This window comes from Nomascus leucogenys, chromosome 12 (assembly GCF_006542625.1).
Source record: "Nomascus leucogenys isolate Asia chromosome 12, Asia_NLE_v1, whole genome shotgun sequence".
In the NCBI taxonomy this organism is placed as follows: Eukaryota; Metazoa; Chordata; class Mammalia; order Primates; family Hylobatidae; genus Nomascus; species Nomascus leucogenys.
In genome coordinates this window covers 71,992,978-72,013,573 of record NC_044392.1, presented here as the reverse complement: position 1 = coordinate 72,013,573, position 20,596 = coordinate 71,992,978, and the positions used below count along the sequence as shown (strand labels likewise).

The 20,596-nt window shown below is 31.5% G+C and overlaps 1 protein-coding gene across 2 annotated transcripts in view; it reads right to left on the bottom strand.

The window, feature by feature from the left end:
- COL11A1 (collagen type XI alpha 1 chain) overlaps positions 1 to 20,596 on the bottom strand; it is a 217,920-nt gene that overhangs the window by 114,035 nt on the left and 83,289 nt on the right. For both annotated transcript variants that reach the window (XM_030824979.1, XM_030824980.1), the window contains 14 exons: positions 19,916 to 19,978; positions 17,758 to 17,832; positions 16,605 to 16,688; positions 14,509 to 14,565; positions 10,350 to 10,403; positions 8,151 to 8,204; positions 7,969 to 8,022; positions 7,743 to 7,796; positions 6,525 to 6,578; positions 6,355 to 6,399; positions 5,114 to 5,167; positions 4,646 to 4,690; positions 4,327 to 4,380; positions 3,824 to 3,868 (listed from right to left, as the gene is read on the bottom strand). In XM_030824979.1, the coding sequence (XP_030680839.1) occupies positions 3,824 to 3,868; positions 4,327 to 4,380; positions 4,646 to 4,690; positions 5,114 to 5,167; positions 6,355 to 6,399; positions 6,525 to 6,578; positions 7,743 to 7,796; positions 7,969 to 8,022; positions 8,151 to 8,204; positions 10,350 to 10,403; positions 14,509 to 14,565; positions 16,605 to 16,688; positions 17,758 to 17,832; positions 19,916 to 19,978 (792 nt within the window). The remainder of the gene's footprint in view (positions 1 to 3,823; positions 3,869 to 4,326; positions 4,381 to 4,645; positions 4,691 to 5,113; positions 5,168 to 6,354; positions 6,400 to 6,524; positions 6,579 to 7,742; positions 7,797 to 7,968; positions 8,023 to 8,150; positions 8,205 to 10,349; positions 10,404 to 14,508; positions 14,566 to 16,604; positions 16,689 to 17,757; positions 17,833 to 19,915; positions 19,979 to 20,596) is intronic.

Sequence of the window (20,596 nt, the reverse complement as noted above, 5' to 3'; positions counted from 1 at the left end):
GCTTTTTCCATTCTTAAGGAGTAAAGTATAATCTTGTATTCATATTGCCTGACATTGCAGTTTTACAAGAAAGTTTCAACCAAATCAGCATAGAACAAAAATGAATTAAAAATAACCTTTAAATTGAAAAATTAAGATTTTTTAACCAAAAGTAATTGCATCTCATTTAAAGGACTTGAATGTTTCAATCCTCGTCACCAGTCTGCAAAAGTCATATTCAATCAAGTAATTTAACACCTTGTAATAAGTATCAAAAAACACAAAATTTTTACTGTCATCATTTTGCCTGTCATTTAAATTACCTTTCTCTCTCAAGACAGTGGTTTTATTTCTTCAAAGCGAAATGTAGTATACAAACAATTATTTCATTAATTATTATTATCAGCAAATGTGATATTTTTATGACAATGACCTTTTGGGTAATAAATATTGCACAGAATTTTTACGTTGCTATGTATTTGAGAACAGACAAGAGGCCAGGTGCGGTGGCGGCTCACGCCTGTAATCCCAGCACTTTGGGAGGCCTAGGTGGGCTGATCACTTGAGGCCAGGAATTTGAGACCAGCCGAGGCAACATGGTGAAACTCCGTCTCTACTAAAAATACAATAATTAGCAGGGCCTGGTGGCGCATGCCTGTAATCCCAGCTACTAGGGAGGCTGAGGCAGGAGGATTGCTTGAACCCAGGAGGCAGAGGTTGCAGTGAGCAGAGATGGCTCCACTGCACTCCAGCCTGGGTGGCAGAGTGAGACCCCATCTCAAAAAATAATGATAATAATAATAAAATAAGTAATAGGCAAGTTATATTAAAGCTCTTACACTATAAGATGGTTATTTAAACGAACTAAAATTAAGACATCTCTTTTAGAATGGAAGTTCCATGACAGCAGAATATCTTGTCTGCTTTCTTAACTGTTTGCTGTTTCCCTGAAGGGGTGGGAAAAAAAAGTTAAAAGAATGTCATAAGTTTAGATTTTAATAAAATAGTTAAAGTTTATTGAATGTTTCTATGTTCTATGTTAGGCAATTTATGTGCATCATCCACATTCTCAAAGAATTGCGAGAAATAGCATCAATTAAGAATTTAGGTAAATTAGCCAATGCTAATATGTGGCAGCGTTGCAATCTGGATGAACTTAGGTTTTTCTTTTTTAAGCTTTATTGAAGTATAATTGATATACCATAAATTCATCCTTTATAGGTGAACAATTCCACGATTGTTAGTATAACAGAATTGTACAATCATCCCCACTATCTAATTTTGGAACATTTTTATTACCCAAAAAAGAAACTTTAGGTACTTATCCACGTCTTCAAAGTTCCTCCCTTTAACTAATATTTATTTTGTGTCTTGTTATTTTATACTGGACTCAGAGAGTTATGTAACATCAATTGCTACTAAGCAACTAATATATGAGTGAACTCAGAAATTAAATCACAGGAAATATTTAGGAGATACCACAATTTATCACAGGATATATTTGGTATATTTATCAAAAATGTCAGAAAAAACAATTGAATATTTTATCTATTTTAGTTAATTAAATTTTATGAAATATTTTGACCAAAAATAAAAGCACAGGCTATAATAAGTTAATACAAAACATTGTTCTTGGATAGTAAAAACATATGACATTAGTTAAATTGTATTAAAATGTTAAATTATACCATGATACAATTAAACATTGCTATTTATCAAATTTTCAAAGAGAAGCCTCTTGAGCCAGAATAAATAAATCATAGTTATCATTAAAAATAAAAGTAATAGCTTGTACTTTTTAATATAGATGTAATACAGTATTTATATTGTAGATGTATTATCATTAAAAAGTGTTTTCCTCATATTTTTGAGTACCTTTCTCCTTTTGATAGTAAGAGATTGGTTTTGAACCTACTGGCTGGATATATTCAGATCAGAGGCAGAAGCAGTATGTACATAAAACAGCTCTCTTCTTACCACTAGAAATGCAGGAAACCAGATTATATATTTTATCTGGCTTGGCGCAGGTAATTCAGACATAACAACTTTTCCTCTTAATAATCTAGTACATACATGATAAAATCATGGTAGAAAATTTAATAGGTGCATGTGTCAAGTGCAATGTAAAATAAATATAGTATATTTTAATGCAGTAATCTAAAATGTGAGTGACCCAGATTAAACTCCCTGATCTAAATATTAAAAATAACTTTTAGAACCTAACATAACTCACAGGACATTTTCCAATAGTGCTGTGCAGCTATGTCCAAAATATCCATAGAAAAAAGTACTTTCAAAACCACTTAAATCTGATATGTCTGCTCTTACATCTCAATATTAAGACAAATAATCCAATTAGAATATTAACCAAAAGAGTTTAATAGCTATTTTATCAAAGAAATTATATAAATGGCCAATAAGCACATGAAAGGATGTTCAACAAAAGTAGTGATTAGGAAAATGCAAATTACAACCACAATGAGATACCATTCACACCAACAAGAATGATTGTAATCAAGAAGACTGACAATAACCAGCATTAAGTGACAATGTGGAGAAATTACTATCCCCATACGTGGTTACTTGGAAAGAAAAATGGTACAATCGATTTGGAAAAGAGTGGAATTCACAAAATATTAAATAGAAGTTTACCATAACCCAAGAATTCTGCTTCTAAGTATATACCAAAAAGAAATGAAAACACATCTATACAAAGACTTGTATGCAATTATTCACTACAGCACTGGTATGGATAATAGCAAAAAAGTATAAACCACATATTCTATCAACTGCCAAGTAAAAGTAAACAGAATCTGGTATACCCAATCAATGGAACAATATCAGAACAAAATAAGGAGCAAAGTACTAATATATGTATGCTACAGCATGGATGAACCTAAAATGAAAGAAATCAGACATAAAGGTCACATACACATTCATATGATTAAATCATATATTAAATTTATTCATAAGTTTCATTCATATGAAATATTCAGAAAACTCAAATCTATAGAGACAGAAAGCAAATTAATTGTTAGCTAGGTCTGAGGGGGTGGAAACAGGGACTGAATATTAACACAAGGATTATTTCTGGAGTGGTATAAGTATTCTGAAACTTAGATTGTAGCACAACTGTAAATTTAGTAAAAATAATTAACTTGTACACTTAAAACAAGTGAATATTTATAGTATTTAAATTACACTTTGATAAAGCTATTAGTTTTTTTTAATTGATATGTTTGCAGAAATCAACAAAAATTATGAAAGAAAAAAGGTGTTGGAAAGAGCCAGCTAAAAATGCGCTATGACTACAGGGGACAAAATATTACTCAAGGAATCTCACAGTGGAGATCAGGGAAAATGACATGTGTTTAATTATAGATTTATTCTTGTTTTGATCCAGACATTGAGTTATTAACAAGAACATCATTTGCCATTTATCACAGGCAATGGCAACTTCACAATTTTCCCTTCATCATATCTTCCTACAAATCTTTTCTCACAGCAAACTTAATTACTTTTTTGTAAAATAATGAGAAAGATAAGGAGACCTAAAATAAAGAGAAAATATTCACGTGTACCGGTATGTTCCTGAAATTAATATAGCTCAGAATGCCACATTTGGAAGCTGTTTAAATGGTAACTGAAGTTTTATCATTCTCAGTTTAAGAACATATGAATGAAATCTCCCCACACTATATTTCCATGTCAACTCCAGATTAATTCCTTATGTGCTGAGCTATCTAGATATCTTAACAAAAACAGAAGGCAGACCTTATACCTGCCTAAGATTGCTAAAACAAACATGTTCACCAGGCTTTACTAGAACAACAGAGTAACTTACTTTTTCACCAGGAGGACCAATTGGACCTTGTGGACCAGGAAGACCCTATTTTAAAAGAATTTATTTCATATATCAGAAATCAAATCACAGTAATACACTTTTAAAACAGCAAATTATTAGCTCACTATAGTACATAGAGTGAGTTATAAGAATCTGTATATATTCCCATACGCCCCGAAGAATTTTAGAACACGATGAGGAGTTTTACACAAGCTGCTCTTTTTTGCAAAGGGACTATAATGCGATCCTATTCAGAACCCTCCTGCAGGTGGCTATTAGTCCTGGCATTCCCTAAACATTGAATGACTCATTTTTCCCTGGGAAGAGAGGGGCTTCTGCAAGTTTGCTCAAATTTTTTAAAAAAGAAAAGTATGTATTTTCCTAAATTCACATTTTAAATATTGCTAGGCCTACATAGGAAATTGTGAGGCTGTTGATTTTCTTATGCAAAGACAGCTTCTTCTCCACATTATTTCAAAGGAGCTGCAATGGCTTAGACTTACCTGAGGTCCTGGATTCCCTTGTTGACCTGGAGGCCCAGGCTCCCCTTGGGGACCCTGCCAGAGGAAAATATAAAAAGTTTTTAATGCACTATATTATACAATAGATTTTTTTTCTTCTCAATTGGAAAATACCTCCACCCACCGCCAAACAGTTTTCCCTCAAGAGATTCTGGAAAATATTGCAAAATATTAATGCAAGCTGTATCTAATATACTTAGCAAAGTGTAATAAATCATTATATTTTTGGTTGAGCAAAAAAAAATGGCTTCTTCATGCTTATATTCAAATATGAGTTATTTTATCACTATTTGCTACATACCATGTTCCCTTTTGGTCCTGGAGGGCCATCTACACCTGCCATACCCTGCGATGAAGAAAAAGTATGTATGGTTGTCTATATGTTTTGATGCTAAAATAGAAAATCAAAAAGACTAATCTAATAGCATGATACTCACTACCCTACGCGACTAAAAATCATTTTAGGATGTAATGGAAATGAAGAAGAGACAAGACCTATACTTTCTTTTCCATGTCCACATTGGAGACAATCTAGCAACATTTTCCTCTGCATGCTGGGGATGTATCATGAAAAGAGTAAGATAGATAACCAAAAGGAAGACGGAAGGAAAGGAGGGAATGATGAGTTAAAGTGAAAGGCAGCATCTATAGATCTTCAAATATAACAAGGCAATAAACTCTTGGCTCTCTACTGAGGGCTTTTATGGCCTCTAAAAGGTTGGCAACAAGCTTTCCCTAGAAAATCTTCAATGTTTCCAGCAATACATACAGGCTGCCCTGGAGCTCCTGGAGTTCCCCTTGGACCCAGCAAACCTCGTGGGCCCTAGGAGAAAAAGAAAAAGTACGCCTTTATAAAAAAAAAAAAAAAATGCCCTAATAACATGCCTCTTCCAATGAAGAAATCCTAAGGTTATTTTAGAATAAAAATATTTGGACATCTTTTATTAACACACTGAAAGTGATGTCCATAACATAAATATCTAGTGTTTATACTGATCCAAAAGCCAGAATAAATAACAGTTTTTAGTAGAGAAACTGTGTTTCTTTGATTTTATAATATTACATATGAATCACTTGGGGAATTTTTAAAATAGGAAACAGTTTAATATTTTCAATAAGACACTTTTGTGTCATTTTTTGATTTCAATGACAGCATTGAAGATTATTATTCAATCAGATATACTATATAAATAGAAGAGTCCTGATTCTCATTTATTGTACATTTATGTAAATTTCATCTTAAGATAGCATTCACTGAGGAAAGAAAATGATCAGCTGTGTAACTATATATGCAGATTACAGAAACCATTTTTGAGAGGTTTCTTAAATTATTATTATTTACACTTGATTTCTCCTTCTGTTCTTTTTCCCCCTCCTGCACTGCACCTGCTCACCTTCTTTTCCTTCTTTACAAAAGTCAATAAAATAATCTAATTTCTCTCCCATTTGCTTGAACTTACTTGACAAGGATCTAAAATGTGGCACAAGGTAGAATGTAGCAATTTAAAACCAAAATTAGGAGGCCTATTTCCAGTTTAGGTATTTTGTTAGCTAGCTTCAAGTAAACCTTCCCAGATCAGTTTCCTCATTTGTAATATTTGTTGGAGAAAAGTGATATAATCCATATGTCTGGTATATTCCAAGTGACATATTATTTTTTTTCTTCTGGTAATAGGATTCATTTCTTCTCAGTACATAAATTTCAGAGCTATTGACGACAGAACAAAAAACAAAACAAAGAAACAGCAACAAAAACTAGGTAAGGTAACTTTTTTGGCTGGAAATATGTTACATTCCACAGATTTTTCCCTCAATTGTCTATGTTTTTTTTTGTAACAAAATTAGAGCTCTATATATCCTTTTTAATTTTTTTTGAATGGCAATTATCTGGTTAGCTTAGCTAAGACTGCAATGTTTACCTGGGTTTATCACTGTTTTTATATGTGTAACACCAGTCACTAGTCCTAAAAACTAGAAATATTACTTAAAAATAAAAAGTAAGTTGCTTACAGCTTCACCTGGAAGACCTCTTGGTCCAATTTCTCCATCTTCTCCCTGTCATTGACAAAATTATTGAGAGTATAGAACACTTAGACAATGTATCATTTCAACATGATTTTGTTTTACTATGTTTTAATTTTAAATATTTCATAAAGAAATGAAAGGAAGTATTAATATACCCTCATTCCATCATCACCAGGAGGACCTGGAGGACCTTGTGGACCTCGTTCACCCTGTTAAATCAATACAAATATGATTAGCATATGGAAAGAAGTAGAATGCTTACAAGTCTATCAGGTAGCTATCCAAACAAAATAAAACAGGACATTTGGCAGGGAAAATATATGCTTTATTTACCCTCCTCAAAACATTTTGCAGATAAATCATAATTTAACAACTTTAACTGGCTTTATATGCTAATAATATTTTTTAATTATAATATTTTATTTCATTTTCCAATACAAAAGATTTATGTAAAATAAGTATCTTAGTTTTCAGACATTTAATTATTTTGAGCTAAATTGTTTAGAAACTTATTTTGCTGATGATTGTATTAAATATGGATATACTTTGGTGATTCTGACTTAAATATTTTCTACTTCTAAGTAATTTATATTAAATCAGCATAACTCAGGTGACTAAAGAAATTTGGTATTTTTAAAATGGATACAATTATATCTCAATCTTAACATGTTAGACACATACTGTATGTTCTTTTAGACATTCATAGGGTTTTCTTTTCTTTTACTATGTTTTTCTTCTCCTATTTACTTAAAGCTTATCTTATTCTCATTAATGCTGTTAAAGAAAGATGTGAAGATCTAAAGCTGATCTTTTTCTGAGAGATTGTCTGCATAATTTCCTAGTAAAATTGTCTACTGGAATACTGTTCAGGATCATGGTTTCTTTAGCCCTCACAAATTACAAGTTCTTGCCTTGTACTGAAAGCTTTTATCATCACCAAAAAATAATATAGTGCCTAGTATATTACTGTATTAATGACAAACTACCTGCAGATGTCTTCTTTTGAGTATATGTCCACTGGCAAAAAGTAATGAAAAGGTTGAAGCAATTATTAAAAAATTAGAGGTAAAATTAAATGTCCACATTGCTCTTCTGTTTATGTGATATTTTCCAGGAACATGTATATAATAAAGATTCTGATTCAATTTATGTTTGCATAAAAGGAATATTATAATGTCTAAAAATATTCAAAGAACTTACATGGATACTACATGTGTAATTTTACCTATTTTCCTCCTAGTATCTATTAGATTATTAAGCGGATTCGCAAATGTTAAAATTAATTTTTTTTCTTTTTCTGATTTCCCAAATTGTTATCAGTTCTAAAATATTTTATAACATTCCCTGGAAAATAAGGAATAGATGTATCTTACCCTGTGACCTTTGTCACCTGGCAGACCTGGAAGTCCATCAAACCCTCGATCTCCCTGTAAAACCATCATCATCATCATCATCATCATCACAATTCCAGTCTAGATATGTACTGTAATTTAAATGTGAAATATTCTCTCAGATTCAGAAAATGGATTTTTACATATAAAATTTTCCAGGGTGAACTGACACACAGTATGTGAATATAAAAATATGTGAGCTCCTGACCTTTGCCCCAGGTTCTCCTGGCATTCCTCTTCCTCCATCTGCACCCGGACGACCCTAATAATGCCAACAGCATGATTAAGCAAAGTGACTCTTATTACTAGCAAGTAAGTAAAATAAATAAATAAATAAAACTAATGATCATGGCAGATGCCTTCAAAATGCACAATGAAAATAAGCCATACCCTTTTTCCAGGTTTTCCCGTTGGACCAGGGGGACCCTGGACACCTCGAGGGCCCTATATCAAGACATCATAATTAAATCATATTATAGAATTCTTGATCAATAAACTCAATAGCATCAAAAGAGATGGTTTCAGAAACTAATATCCTCTTAGCTTTACCTTAATCATTCAAACACAAGAAAACTATTTCCATGTAAAAGTTCAGATAAAGCAGAAGACAAATGGTTTATATCAAATAAATACCTATTTTTTTCTAAATGGCATTTTTTTTTTTTTTTTTTTTTTTTTGAGACGGAGTGTAGCTCTGTCGCCCAGGCTGGAGTGCAGTGGCGCGATCTCCGCTCACTGCAAGCTCCGCCTCCCGGGTTCACGCCATTCTCCTGCCTCAGCCTCCCAAGTAGCTGGGACTACAGGCACCCGCCAACACGCCCAGCTAATTTTTTGTATTTTTAGTAGAGACGGGGTTTCACCAGGATGGTCTCGATCTCCTGACCTCGTGATCCACCCGCCTCGGCCGCCCAAAGGGCTGAGATTACAGGCGTGAGCCACTGCGCCCGGCCCTAAATGGCTTCTTACAAAAAAGATCATATCACTTATTACTTATATATGTAGACATGAGGTTACATTTAAATAAAAGAAATAATTAGACATTTTATTCCCCAAACCTTGGAGTTTTACATTTCCCTTGATGGAACACACTCTTAACCATCCGTTCTATTTCTCTTTTCTTTCCAATCCCTTTTCTTTCACCTTTCTCTCATTTGTTGGATGTTCTTTACTAGATATTTCTCCTTTCATCGCACTTATAATGTTGGATTGTAATGGTCTTTTCTCATGTTTGAATCTCCCATTTAGATTGTGAACTGCTAAAGTCTTTAATCTATTTTTCCCCACTATACTCCTAAAATTTAGCACAGTCCCTGGTACACATCTCTTTTAATCAGCTACAAAATTTTGGAGGACAATTTGGCAATCCCTGAAGCAAATTATTGACTGGCACCATACTATGTCAGATTAAAGGTTTAAAATTCTCATTATCTTTTTCTTCAGTAGCAGTACACCATAATGTGTCAATATATACTTTTCATGGAGATCGATATACATGTTTTAAAATAAAATTATACAGCTAATAATAGGTCAGATGTAGTTCCACTATAAATATTACATAGGCCTTCATATTTAACTACATATACTATTTAAAGTTAATTGAAACAATATGCATATAATAAACACGGTAGAAAAAAATGAAACCCACATTTGAAAATATAATTTTTATAATCACTGTGAAATGTTCATTCTAGAAATATAAAATTAAGACTGTGTAGAGGCCTGGCGTGGTGAATCATTCCTATAATCCTAGCACTCTGGGAGGCCCAGGAGGGCAGATTGCTTGAGCTCAGGAGTTTGAGATAAGACTGGGCAACATGGTGAAACCACAACTCTAGAAAAAATACAAAAAAATTGCCAGGTGTGGTGGTGCATGCCTGTAGTCCCAACTACTTGGGAGGCTAAAGTAGGATCCTTTGAACCCAGGAGGCAGAGTTTGCAGTGAGCCAAGATCATGTCACTGCACACTCCAGCCTGGGCAAGAGGGCAGAGCGAGACTCCGTCTCAAAAAAAAAAAATGATTGTCTACAGGTTAAAGAGTATGCAGCTTTGTAATGAGAAGACTGTACTCTGAACTCTAGTCCGAAGGCATGGGCCAACAATAACAGTACAATTTTTTTTTAGTTTTTAATGAAAATAATCCTTCCTTTGATAATACATTTCTCTTTTTGGATTAAAGGAGTCAAGGAAAACTAAAATCCAAAACAATTACTGCAATATATTTTCAGATTCATCTATTTTATAAAAAGAAAATGTTGAGCAAAAAGTTCGCAAACTTGGGGAAAAAATAAACTCCCTACATTTTCATATAGTCTAATATCAGTATTTTTACACGATTCCCAGTTAAGCTGCATTTTCCATCTTTTTAATGGCAAAGTTAACCAAACATAAAAAAGAAGGCTGTTATATCTTGAATCACCCAAATATTGTAATCAGTTTTCTCTGAATTTTTTAATTTCAAAATAAACTCTCATACATCAATAGAATACTACTCAGGAACAAAAAAAAATGAACTATTGATGCATTCTCAAAGGAATTATGCTGTATCAAAGAAGCCAGTAAAGAATAAAAGGATAAATTTTTATTTTTTACCTGAGGACCTGGATCACCACTCTCACCTTTGGCCCCAGCTGAACCAGGCCCCCCCTATAGAGAAAAAGTGAAGATATTTCACTTAATTTAGCAATTTCATAATTACTTTTATCCTGCCAATTGCACTTGAAATAATTAAACATTAGTCAAAATATATTTAATCATATTAGCATTAGTTTATTAACACAGTAAAATTTTCCAGCACTTGCATTGAAATATATCTCTTCTCAATATATTGATTATATTCCAATTTGTGAGCGATAAAGGTCTATATTTTATGTAGCACTACACAGAAGCTAACCTCATGAAATCACATTGAAATTGTCTTTTGTATGTGTACTATCAGAATTCATATGATGATACACAAAGCATTATTTATCACTACACTGTGATGTAGTAGTACAGTAACCCACTATTACCAAATGAGATATACATTTAATCCATTTATACTATAAGGACTTGACAACGTCAAGTCCTTGACAAAATGTTACTGCTTTTATATTCAGATATTTTTTAGACTCTGAATTGTATAATAATAAAATGGCAAGAACCTAGTGTTATTGATACTATTATAATTGCCCTGAAATAGTGTTAACACATTTTTCCCAAGTTGGTTTGTTTTTTCCCATGAGAATAAGTCTGTATAACAAATATCTCTTAAATACATTTACATAATTAAGAAGGTGACCCGGCATGGTGGCTCACGCCTGTAATCCCAGCACTTTGGGAGGCCAAGGCAGTTAGATCACCCGAGGTCAGGAGTTCGAGACCAGCCTGGCCAACATAGCGAAACTCTGTCTCTACTAAAAATACAAAAATTGGCCGGGCATGGCGTTGGGCGCCTGTAATCCCAGCTACTCAGGAGGCTGAGACAGAAGAATCGCTTGAAACGGGGAGGCAGAGCTTGCAGAAAGCCAAGATCGTAACACTGCATTCCAGCCTGGGTGACAAGAGCGAAACTCCATCTCAAAAAATGAATAAATAAATAAAAATAAAAATTTAAAAGGTGCAACAACAACCTGGCACATACACTAAAATAAATAAACCATAAAATTGCTTTATAAACAAGTTGTGAGTTTTAAAATTAACAGTAGGCAACACATATCCCCAAAAAACTTCAGAACGTTAAAAATAAACATGGTGATTATAGTTACTTCATGCTGAAATACTGTGTGTTCTAAAAGATGCTAATTTATTTAAATCCATACACATTCCATTAAATACTACATCGTATAAAGTATGACAGATTCAAATTATGCTAAATCTGAAAAATGTTAGCAATCTATAGTCTCCTGGTGACTCCAAAGTAAAAGAAGTATTAACATGATGCCCGCAAAATACAAAAAGTCAAGTAACATCAATTTTCTAAGCTTTAAAATTAAGAGAAGAATGACTTTCAAGCTTCTAATAAAGAATTATTGCAAATAAACTTCGGCAAGAGAAAACTGGGGTTCTACATTAAATCAGATTATTAATCACTGAATTGAATGCAATTATAGAATGGACTATTTTTAATTAATTGACTGTATTACATTCTCTCTATACAACACTACCTACTCAACAGATTATAATTATTTTGCTCCAACATTTATTCTAAAAAATGTCACACAGTCATTGACAATAAAAAAATAGGGAAAAAACAGATTTTCTACACTTCCTGCATGTTTTATGATATAGTCCTCCGTTTGTCTATAAAGATAACTAGATGTAAACAATTGGTTAAAATAATTTTTCATAGGAAAAATGTACAGATGTCAAAATATCGATGTAGACTTTCTTTTCTAAATCTTAATCTAGCGAATACTTTTTTAGACTATAGAATTAAGAGATATTTGGAAGACTAATAATTTAATGTTTTGATGCAAACATCAAATTTGCATGTTTTGAAATGGTAAAAAGAAACAATACGATTTTTTTCTCTCAATACCTACCTTCAATAGTTAAGGAAGCTAAAACTTTCATATCAAAGAGATAAGCAGATAAAATTAATTGATTTTGGCTATGAAATTGAGAATGTGTTTATGGTTGTCAATATTTTCTCTTTGCCAACAGGCTCTGGAAAATTGGCTGGCTCTTAATGGTTGTTTAATGAAAACAAGAATCGCTAATATAATGTGCCTCCCTTGTTTCTGCTCATTGCTGCTTTTCGCCTCTATGAATCCATTTCCTTGTGTTTTTCAAGATAATAAATGAAATTTATTTGAATAATAGAGTCTTAGATAGCCTAGGACTGATATTTGTAGTTTTTTTTTTTGAGGTGGAGTCTAGCTCTGTCGCCAAGGCTGGAGTGCAGTGGCACGATCTCAGCTCACAGCAACCTCCACATCCTGGGTTCAAGCAATTCTCTTGCCTCAGCCTCCTGAGTAGCTGGGATTACAGGCATGTGCCACCACTCCCAGCTAATTTTCTATTTTTAGTAGAAACGGGGTTTCTCCATGTTGGTCAGGCTGGTCTCGAACTCCCAACCTCAGGTGATCCACCCGCCTCGGCCTCCCAAAGTGCTGGGATTACAGGCGCGAGCCACCACGCCCAGCCTGATACTTGTAAATTAAATCAAATATGGCACTGTTTCTCAAATATGTTTGGCCATAGGAATCAACCTGCTGCACGTATTAAAATTACAGTCTCTGGTTCCAATCCTGAATCTACAACATTAGAGTCTTAAGTTCAAAGTCCCAGAAATGTTTATTTTTAATAAAATACCTAGGTTAATTCTTCTGACCCCAAATTTTATAATACACCTAACATACTACTTACTTTTCTGTTATGTAAATTTGAGTCATTAACAAATAATTAAAAATTAACTCCATTTCATTTGTTAAGTGATGTAGAATCTGCCATATTACTGTATTTTGGAAAAGCAAAGCATGATAAAATACGTGATAAACATTTAATAATGCGTTAAATTATATAATTTCAATTCTATGAAACATATTATCAGAATATGTGCTCCACCTGAGCTTATATGATTGAATGAATATTCCTGCAAAATATATATAAAATTTTATGACTAAATTATGGTAAATATAAATACAAGGAAATTTACATAATAAAATCTTCAATAAACTATCATCATAATATAATCAGTAAAACAGACTAAATAATTAGAAGACTAAGTACTTTATTTAAATTTGAATACAATAGTTTTGCTGTGTCTATTACATACAATACAGATAAGATTTTAAGTTTCAGGGACAGCATTAGGAGATATACCTAATGCTAAATGACGAGTTAATGGGTGCAGGAAATCAACATGGCACATGGATACATATGTGACAAACCTGCACATTGTGCACATGTACCCTAAAACCTAAAGTATAATAAAAAAAAAAAAAACCTTCAAAAAAAAAAAAGATTTTAAGTTTCAGAATAATTCTGTAAATAGGTTTACGTTCATTAAATATTTTGAAAGTCTATGAGAGCATATGAAAGCTTAGTAGAAAAAATTTATACTAAAAACAAATATTTAAAATATAAATTATTTATCCATCTATTCTAAAATTAATGAGAATCCTGGTTTGAATCCTGTGAACTGCTACACCGCTTAACATTAGTATATTCTAGTGTATTTGAAGATTTTTTAGACAAAAATATTTGAAATATCTTAGCTTGCTACCGTGCTAGTAAGAAAAAAATAATACTTTGTTATTTCCAAGAATTTCTACAAGAGAAAATACTCTGTTTAATAGTTGAAGCACCTTGTGGAATACTGAGGCAAACTGCAGTTTAAAAAGTATCTTGCTTGCCCTAAGATTGTCATAATTTTCATTGGCCTCAAACACATTTTTCTTTTTTAACAAACATTTTGTTTAATATAAAATTAAGTCTCAAGGATTTAATGTAAAACATCATTTTGGAAACTGAATATTACGCAAATGAAAATGAATGATACTTATAGTTTAAGAAATTAATAGTTGGATATGACTCAATTACATTTTTAATTTTATTTATTCAATTTTAAATTTTTTACTGAGACCTTTTGATCAAAATGCACTGAAAACTGAATTGAGAAGGATTTTTTTAAATGGAAACAACAGCAAGCATGAAAACATACACTTTTGTCACCAACCAGAGATATGCAAAAACCCTGGAAGAAGTTGCACAGGGAACTGCTAATTTGAAAATTTTAACATATATTATCTTTGCTGGGGTAACCTACCACAGGACCTGGTCTTCCAGTTAGACCCATTGGGCCAGGTGGGCCTCTCAGAGCAATCTAGAAAACAAAATATATCAAATTCAGTAATACTCTCCTGGAAGAGCACATTAAAGTACAATATGAATTTGCACAAGCTGCCCTAAAGTAATACATGATCAACACAGATTTAATAGCTACATGCTAGAAAGAGTGTCAGGTTACTGAAGAACTGCAAATTTCTAGAATGACAAAAGAGGTAAATATCAGACATTTTAAAAACTTTTTAACATATAAAATCTTGTAACATATATTGCTATGACAATCAAAAATAAAAGTAAAACTAGATTTTAGAACAACTAATATCTGATAATTTACTATTCTGAATTTACTCAAGAATAATGCATAGCCTTTTTCTCTTAAATGTGTAGGCACAATTTGAGAGGCTTTAAATAAAATTCTTTTAGCAACATTTCAGGAAAAATTATGATAACTAAAGCCAGACACCATAAAACAAAACTGGTCAGGAAGTGTTATGATAATATGTGCCTTTCAACAAATCTCAAATATAATGCTATAGAGAAGAATGTTTTATTTTGTATAATCATACACATAATAACTGATTACATGCACTATTGTTACACTGAATATTAGAAATGTGAAATTAGCATACTTGAAAAGCTGAAACACATACAGTACAAAAGATAAAAATTCGATAGATGTTAAATTAGTATTGTGTGCTACTTTTGAATATTAGAGAGCTCAACAGATGAACACTTAGATTTATCACAAAGATATCAAAAATAATACCGCAACAGAAATAAATGCAAAATCATATTAGAAAAGTGCACGAGATGAAAACAGTAGGATCTCCAAAGTCACTACTGACTCACCATGAGATTTTTGACAATATACTTCTTAATCCTTGAGATAAAATATCTGAAAAATTGAATTATAATGCTTGCTACCTATTTTTCAAGTAGGTTAAGAGGACTAATAAAATGAGGAATTCAATGACCTCATAAAATATTTAAGTTCAAATAATTACCTTAAAATCATTCAGAAGAATATATTTTATAAAATAAGTTATAGAAATCTTTAGTAAATTATTTTAAATAATTTCAGATTCGCATTATGCCAAAATCTAATAAACAAATATTTTAATTTTTCATTATCTTTAAACCTGATGCAATCAAATAATGATATATTTTCAGATTAATAGACTTAGGAAAGACATAAACAAATATTGAGGATGAATTACAATTTTTACTCATGTTTTCAGATATTTTTACACATGAATAAACTCATAATGATGAATAAAAATTTTATCACAGAAGTGATTTATATTGGTTAGAAAGTGGGTAACCATATCCATACCAACCATAAATCCTTTATTTCCTTCTTCCTTAAAAAGAAAACTAATACTATGAATAAAAATGTTATATGAATTCCAATTCCTTCCTGGTCTATCCTTTTGATTTTCTTGCGTATATTCTAATTTCAATGAAACTAATTAAAAAACATAAATGTAATTCTATATTTTATAAGTCTACAAGTAGTGGAAGCTTTAAACTAAAAAAAATCATAAATTGAAATTTTAAAAATACTACAGATTATAAAGATTAGGGTTGGTAAGAAATTTGAAGGTTTCTTTCTTATACATGATTTCCAAAAAATTTAATTTTCTGTGTTATCCATGATACGTTAAATAATCCAGAAAATTAAGAACAAATGTATTTCAAATTTTATTCTCTTAATTATAACCAATCATTGACTTATGAGTTAGAAGAGTAAAACTGGATGTGAAAGATAAGGTGCACTAGGTATAAATATATCAATACTCTTGGGAAAAAAAATAGAAATCTTGCGTGTTATGGTGGGAGACTGCTAGATTATATAATGGCAATATGGCATTGGTCAAATACCTAACTATAATTTTCAATTAATAAACATTATCACTAGAAAAATAAATATAATTTTAGCAGTTCTCCAAGTAAGTTCAATATACTATTCAGAAGTAAATATTCTATTAATAATGGTAGCATCTTCCATATGTATACACATATATACTTGACACAGAGTCAGTCATCTTGTGGGAATGCAAGTTTATCCTTTCTTACCCGAGCCTGCTGAAGAATAGCTTGAGCCTGAGCTTCCTGAGCAGAGATGGTTGGTCCTTTGGAACCATCACCACCATAACGGAACTTGGAAGAGATAACATTAAGAAATTCAAAATCAGCTTTGTCAAACACGTTGAATTATGTGCTTTGATCATTAGATAAAAACCACTTATTAAAATGGTGGGATTTTACAAAATTACGAAGTAACTCCATAATGAATCATGAGATCTACTTTGTTTTGTTTTTGCTCTTTCTATTTCTTATTGGAAGTTCTTTATGCTACAGGTTACCATTTGTAGAAGAAGAAACTAGAAACTCTGTTTCAATTTTAAATGCTATAATTTCTATACCTCTGGAATAAACCATTGTGACTTTTTTTAAAGCACAAATGCTACCCATTTTATTGATTCATTTGTGTAAAATTCCAAATATACCAAGTTCAGTGACAGTTACAGCTCAATCTCTATTTTGTTTGTCAAAATTTTTGGAATATCCATTAATACACAGGAAATTTTCCTTGTGATTTATTTATTTTGTTCACCCATTCTTAAATACTTATGTTATAAAACAGATCTTCTGTAATATTCCTCTATAAAATTTGCTCCATTTTAACTCAAAATGCAGTATGAGTCAATTTTTTCATTCTAAGTAATTATTTCTTGAAACTTTGTTCATTACATTGAAATTGAGAAATAAAATACACATTTTTTCCTAAAACACCAGGGCAAGAAAAACTTTACAAAGGAATCTTACAGTAAAGCAAATAATTTTTGAGCAATGAATAATAACACAAAAATACTATTTATGACTATATAGATAGTAGATGGTAAATAGTATACTAATGTTATGCTCAGTAACATCTGAATAACATGTTAATAATGTGACTCAGGATAAACCACAATTGGAAATATTGTTAAAAACTCTGTTGCTAAGAGTGTAATCAAATAATGAATTCTTAGTTTTAATGCAGAGATTGATACCATAATTTTGTTTTGTAAAATTTCCCTGAATTTCCAAATGCTGCTTAATTTCAAGTATTTCTACCTCGTACAATGGTTTTTAGTTAATTGCTCTTCAATATGGTTCAACAATAGACTTCAGAAAAAGGATGACAAGCTATCAAGTCATCTCGATAACATAAAAAAGAACATACCGGTAACATCAACATAGTACCAGGAGGACCAGGTAGACCATCAGCCCCTGGTAAGCCAGGACGTCCTGGGGGACCCTAGAAAAATAAATGAAATAACCAAAATAAATAAATATCAAAATAATATTTACTAGAACTAGAATAACTTATAAGTCTACTTTATCTAATTTGCATTTGCCCTTTCCACCTTATTTAGTCTGTTTTTAGTAAGTATACCTAGACAGAATTCTATTCTGTTGCACTAGTTTTAGATGATTTTAATAATGTTTGGTTATTAATACATAATCCAATTAAGCTATAAATTTTGCTCAAACTTTGTTCGCAGCCTAAAACTGTGTAAGATGAAGAGTTCACATATATTTTTAGGGAAAGTAATGTGAGAAAAACAAGTAGTACAAGCCTGGTTCTTACAGTTAGATAAAAACAGATTTAAGTAAATAATGAAAGTTGTATTTAAAAATTACTAGGTTTAAGGTATATTTTAGTATTCTTTAACAGATACATAAATAGTATTTATTCAGTAGAATACTTAACTATATACTATATTTTAATAGACAATAGATACTATCTTCAAGAGAGATACTTTTTAACAAAGATAATGACTAATTTTAGCATGTTAATGTTAATCATAGATAATCACTAATTTATTTTAAATGTTTACTGATTAAATATACTCAGTGTATGTATGTGTGCATGCATACATACACGTACATTTAGAAGTTTAGGTGTGACTACGCTGTCCAGAAATCCAAGATATGGATATGGATATAGAAAATATTAACTATGTAATATATACATCTGTTCATAAGTATGTGACTCATAGATACAAGGTATATGTCCATAAGCTTTCAATATAAGGAGACATTTCTACATAGCCATGTCATACTTGACAGGGAAGCAAGTAAATTCAAAAATGAATAAATAACTAGATACAAAATGCTATAACTCAAAGTGCCCAACCAATATATAAAAAAATGCAGCAGCACTTTTCAAATGTGAATTTCTCATAAAAAGTTAACTCCTAGGAAAGCGTTAACATTGATTCTAGATTGGCAAAATTATATTTTATTTATAATATTATTTCAATAGATTCTCTACAAGCTTCAAGGAACTGGTAAAGTAAGTTCAAATAATGGCTTCTATAAATAAATAATTTTCTAAATCCTAACAAATCTAGCTTGAATGGTATAATTTCCTATTACTAAAATATTTCCTACATTTTTAGATCATTTATATGTCTCTATTTATAAGGCACAGTGTAAAGAGATGAGTTTGTCAATGACAAACTGTTATAGAGTTTAAGGTCAATAAATTACAGAATACAAAAAGGTCTTATGAAAATATGGTGGGATTTAAAAATATTAACTAAAATGACTATTACAAATAAATGTCTCCAAGAAACTGGACATATCAAATTAAGAAAGCAGAGCATGTAAGAACTAACCTTATGAACTTTATTTTAAATAAAAAGTTTCATAATGTTTGCATAATACACTTCTTATGTCCTCTGACCTTAAATAGCTGTCACTCAGTCCAGAATTTCGGAAATATTTAAAAATCTTCCTCCATTAAATTTAAATTAAAAAGTTTTTACATTCTTTAAATTGTAATTATATGAAAAGTATAAGTTATTTGCATCTCTGATCCTCTAAAGAACAAAAGAAAAAGAAGTACAAAGTTATTGGCTACTCAAGGATGTGGGAAAAAAAGGGAAGGTTATTTTATGAGAAGAGTTTGGAGAGACTTAATATAAATGAGATATTTCAGCATGTAACCCAGGGTTTGATCTTCAAAGTAGAATTTATATTTATTAACTCATTCTGTCAGCATCCAAATAAATATAAATGTAAATACTTGGAAAAATATCTGAAATTCAAATTTGAAGATCAGAATCCCTAATGTAATGAGTTCATATCAATATAGATATTGAGTGAAAATAAAAGTTTGCTTACTAATTAAACCATAGATAAATGCACATTTTTTCCTCACTTTAAAATAATATTTAATAAGTTAACTAAAATGTTGTGCAGCACTGAATTCATGCTGCCTTTACCCCTCCCACATGCAGTAAGAACAACATGTTACACTTGTAGAATACATTTTAATTATTTTAGTCTGTATGACATGCATTTGTAATGAGATGTCATGTCCATTCACTTACCCTATCGCCAGGGTCACCAGGCGGTCCAGTGGGGCCTTGTAGACCTGGAGGACCCATAATACCCTATAGAGAAACACACCATATCTGAATCAGATTCCTAATCTCATTAATATTCAGATCAATTCACCCTAGTCCTATCGAAGAGTTCATTTATATTTTATAAATATACACTAGACTTCTAAACAGTTGCCCTATTTATCTTCCTGTGAAAAGACAACATATAGACACCAATTTGTAGCTAGTTCAGCTGCTCTCAGGGTGGAGGCAAACATTTCAAGGAAAAATAGGAAAGAAGAATATGCCAATGTAAAGTCTCTAAGGTCATATTTGGTCCCAGTTCTAACTGAAGAAATGGAACACTCACAAAATTAGGTCTCAAAAATTTGATAGCCAAGTTGAACATGTAGAAATCATTTAGGTTAGAGGCAATTATGTTTCCTTTTATGGGTAAACATATTTAAATGCATCAGTATCATATATTATTTTAGATGACAAGAGTTTAATTAACTCCACAAAAGACAGAGGATTTATTACAAGGTCTTATCAGTGCAATCGCCTGAGAATAAACACACTGAGTAACATCAGCCTTATCAGGATACCGCAATGGAATCTGATAATTACTGCACACAGAGGTATAGATAGGGCAGCTACAGTCTACCTAGAAGTTGCGATTCCATTTGT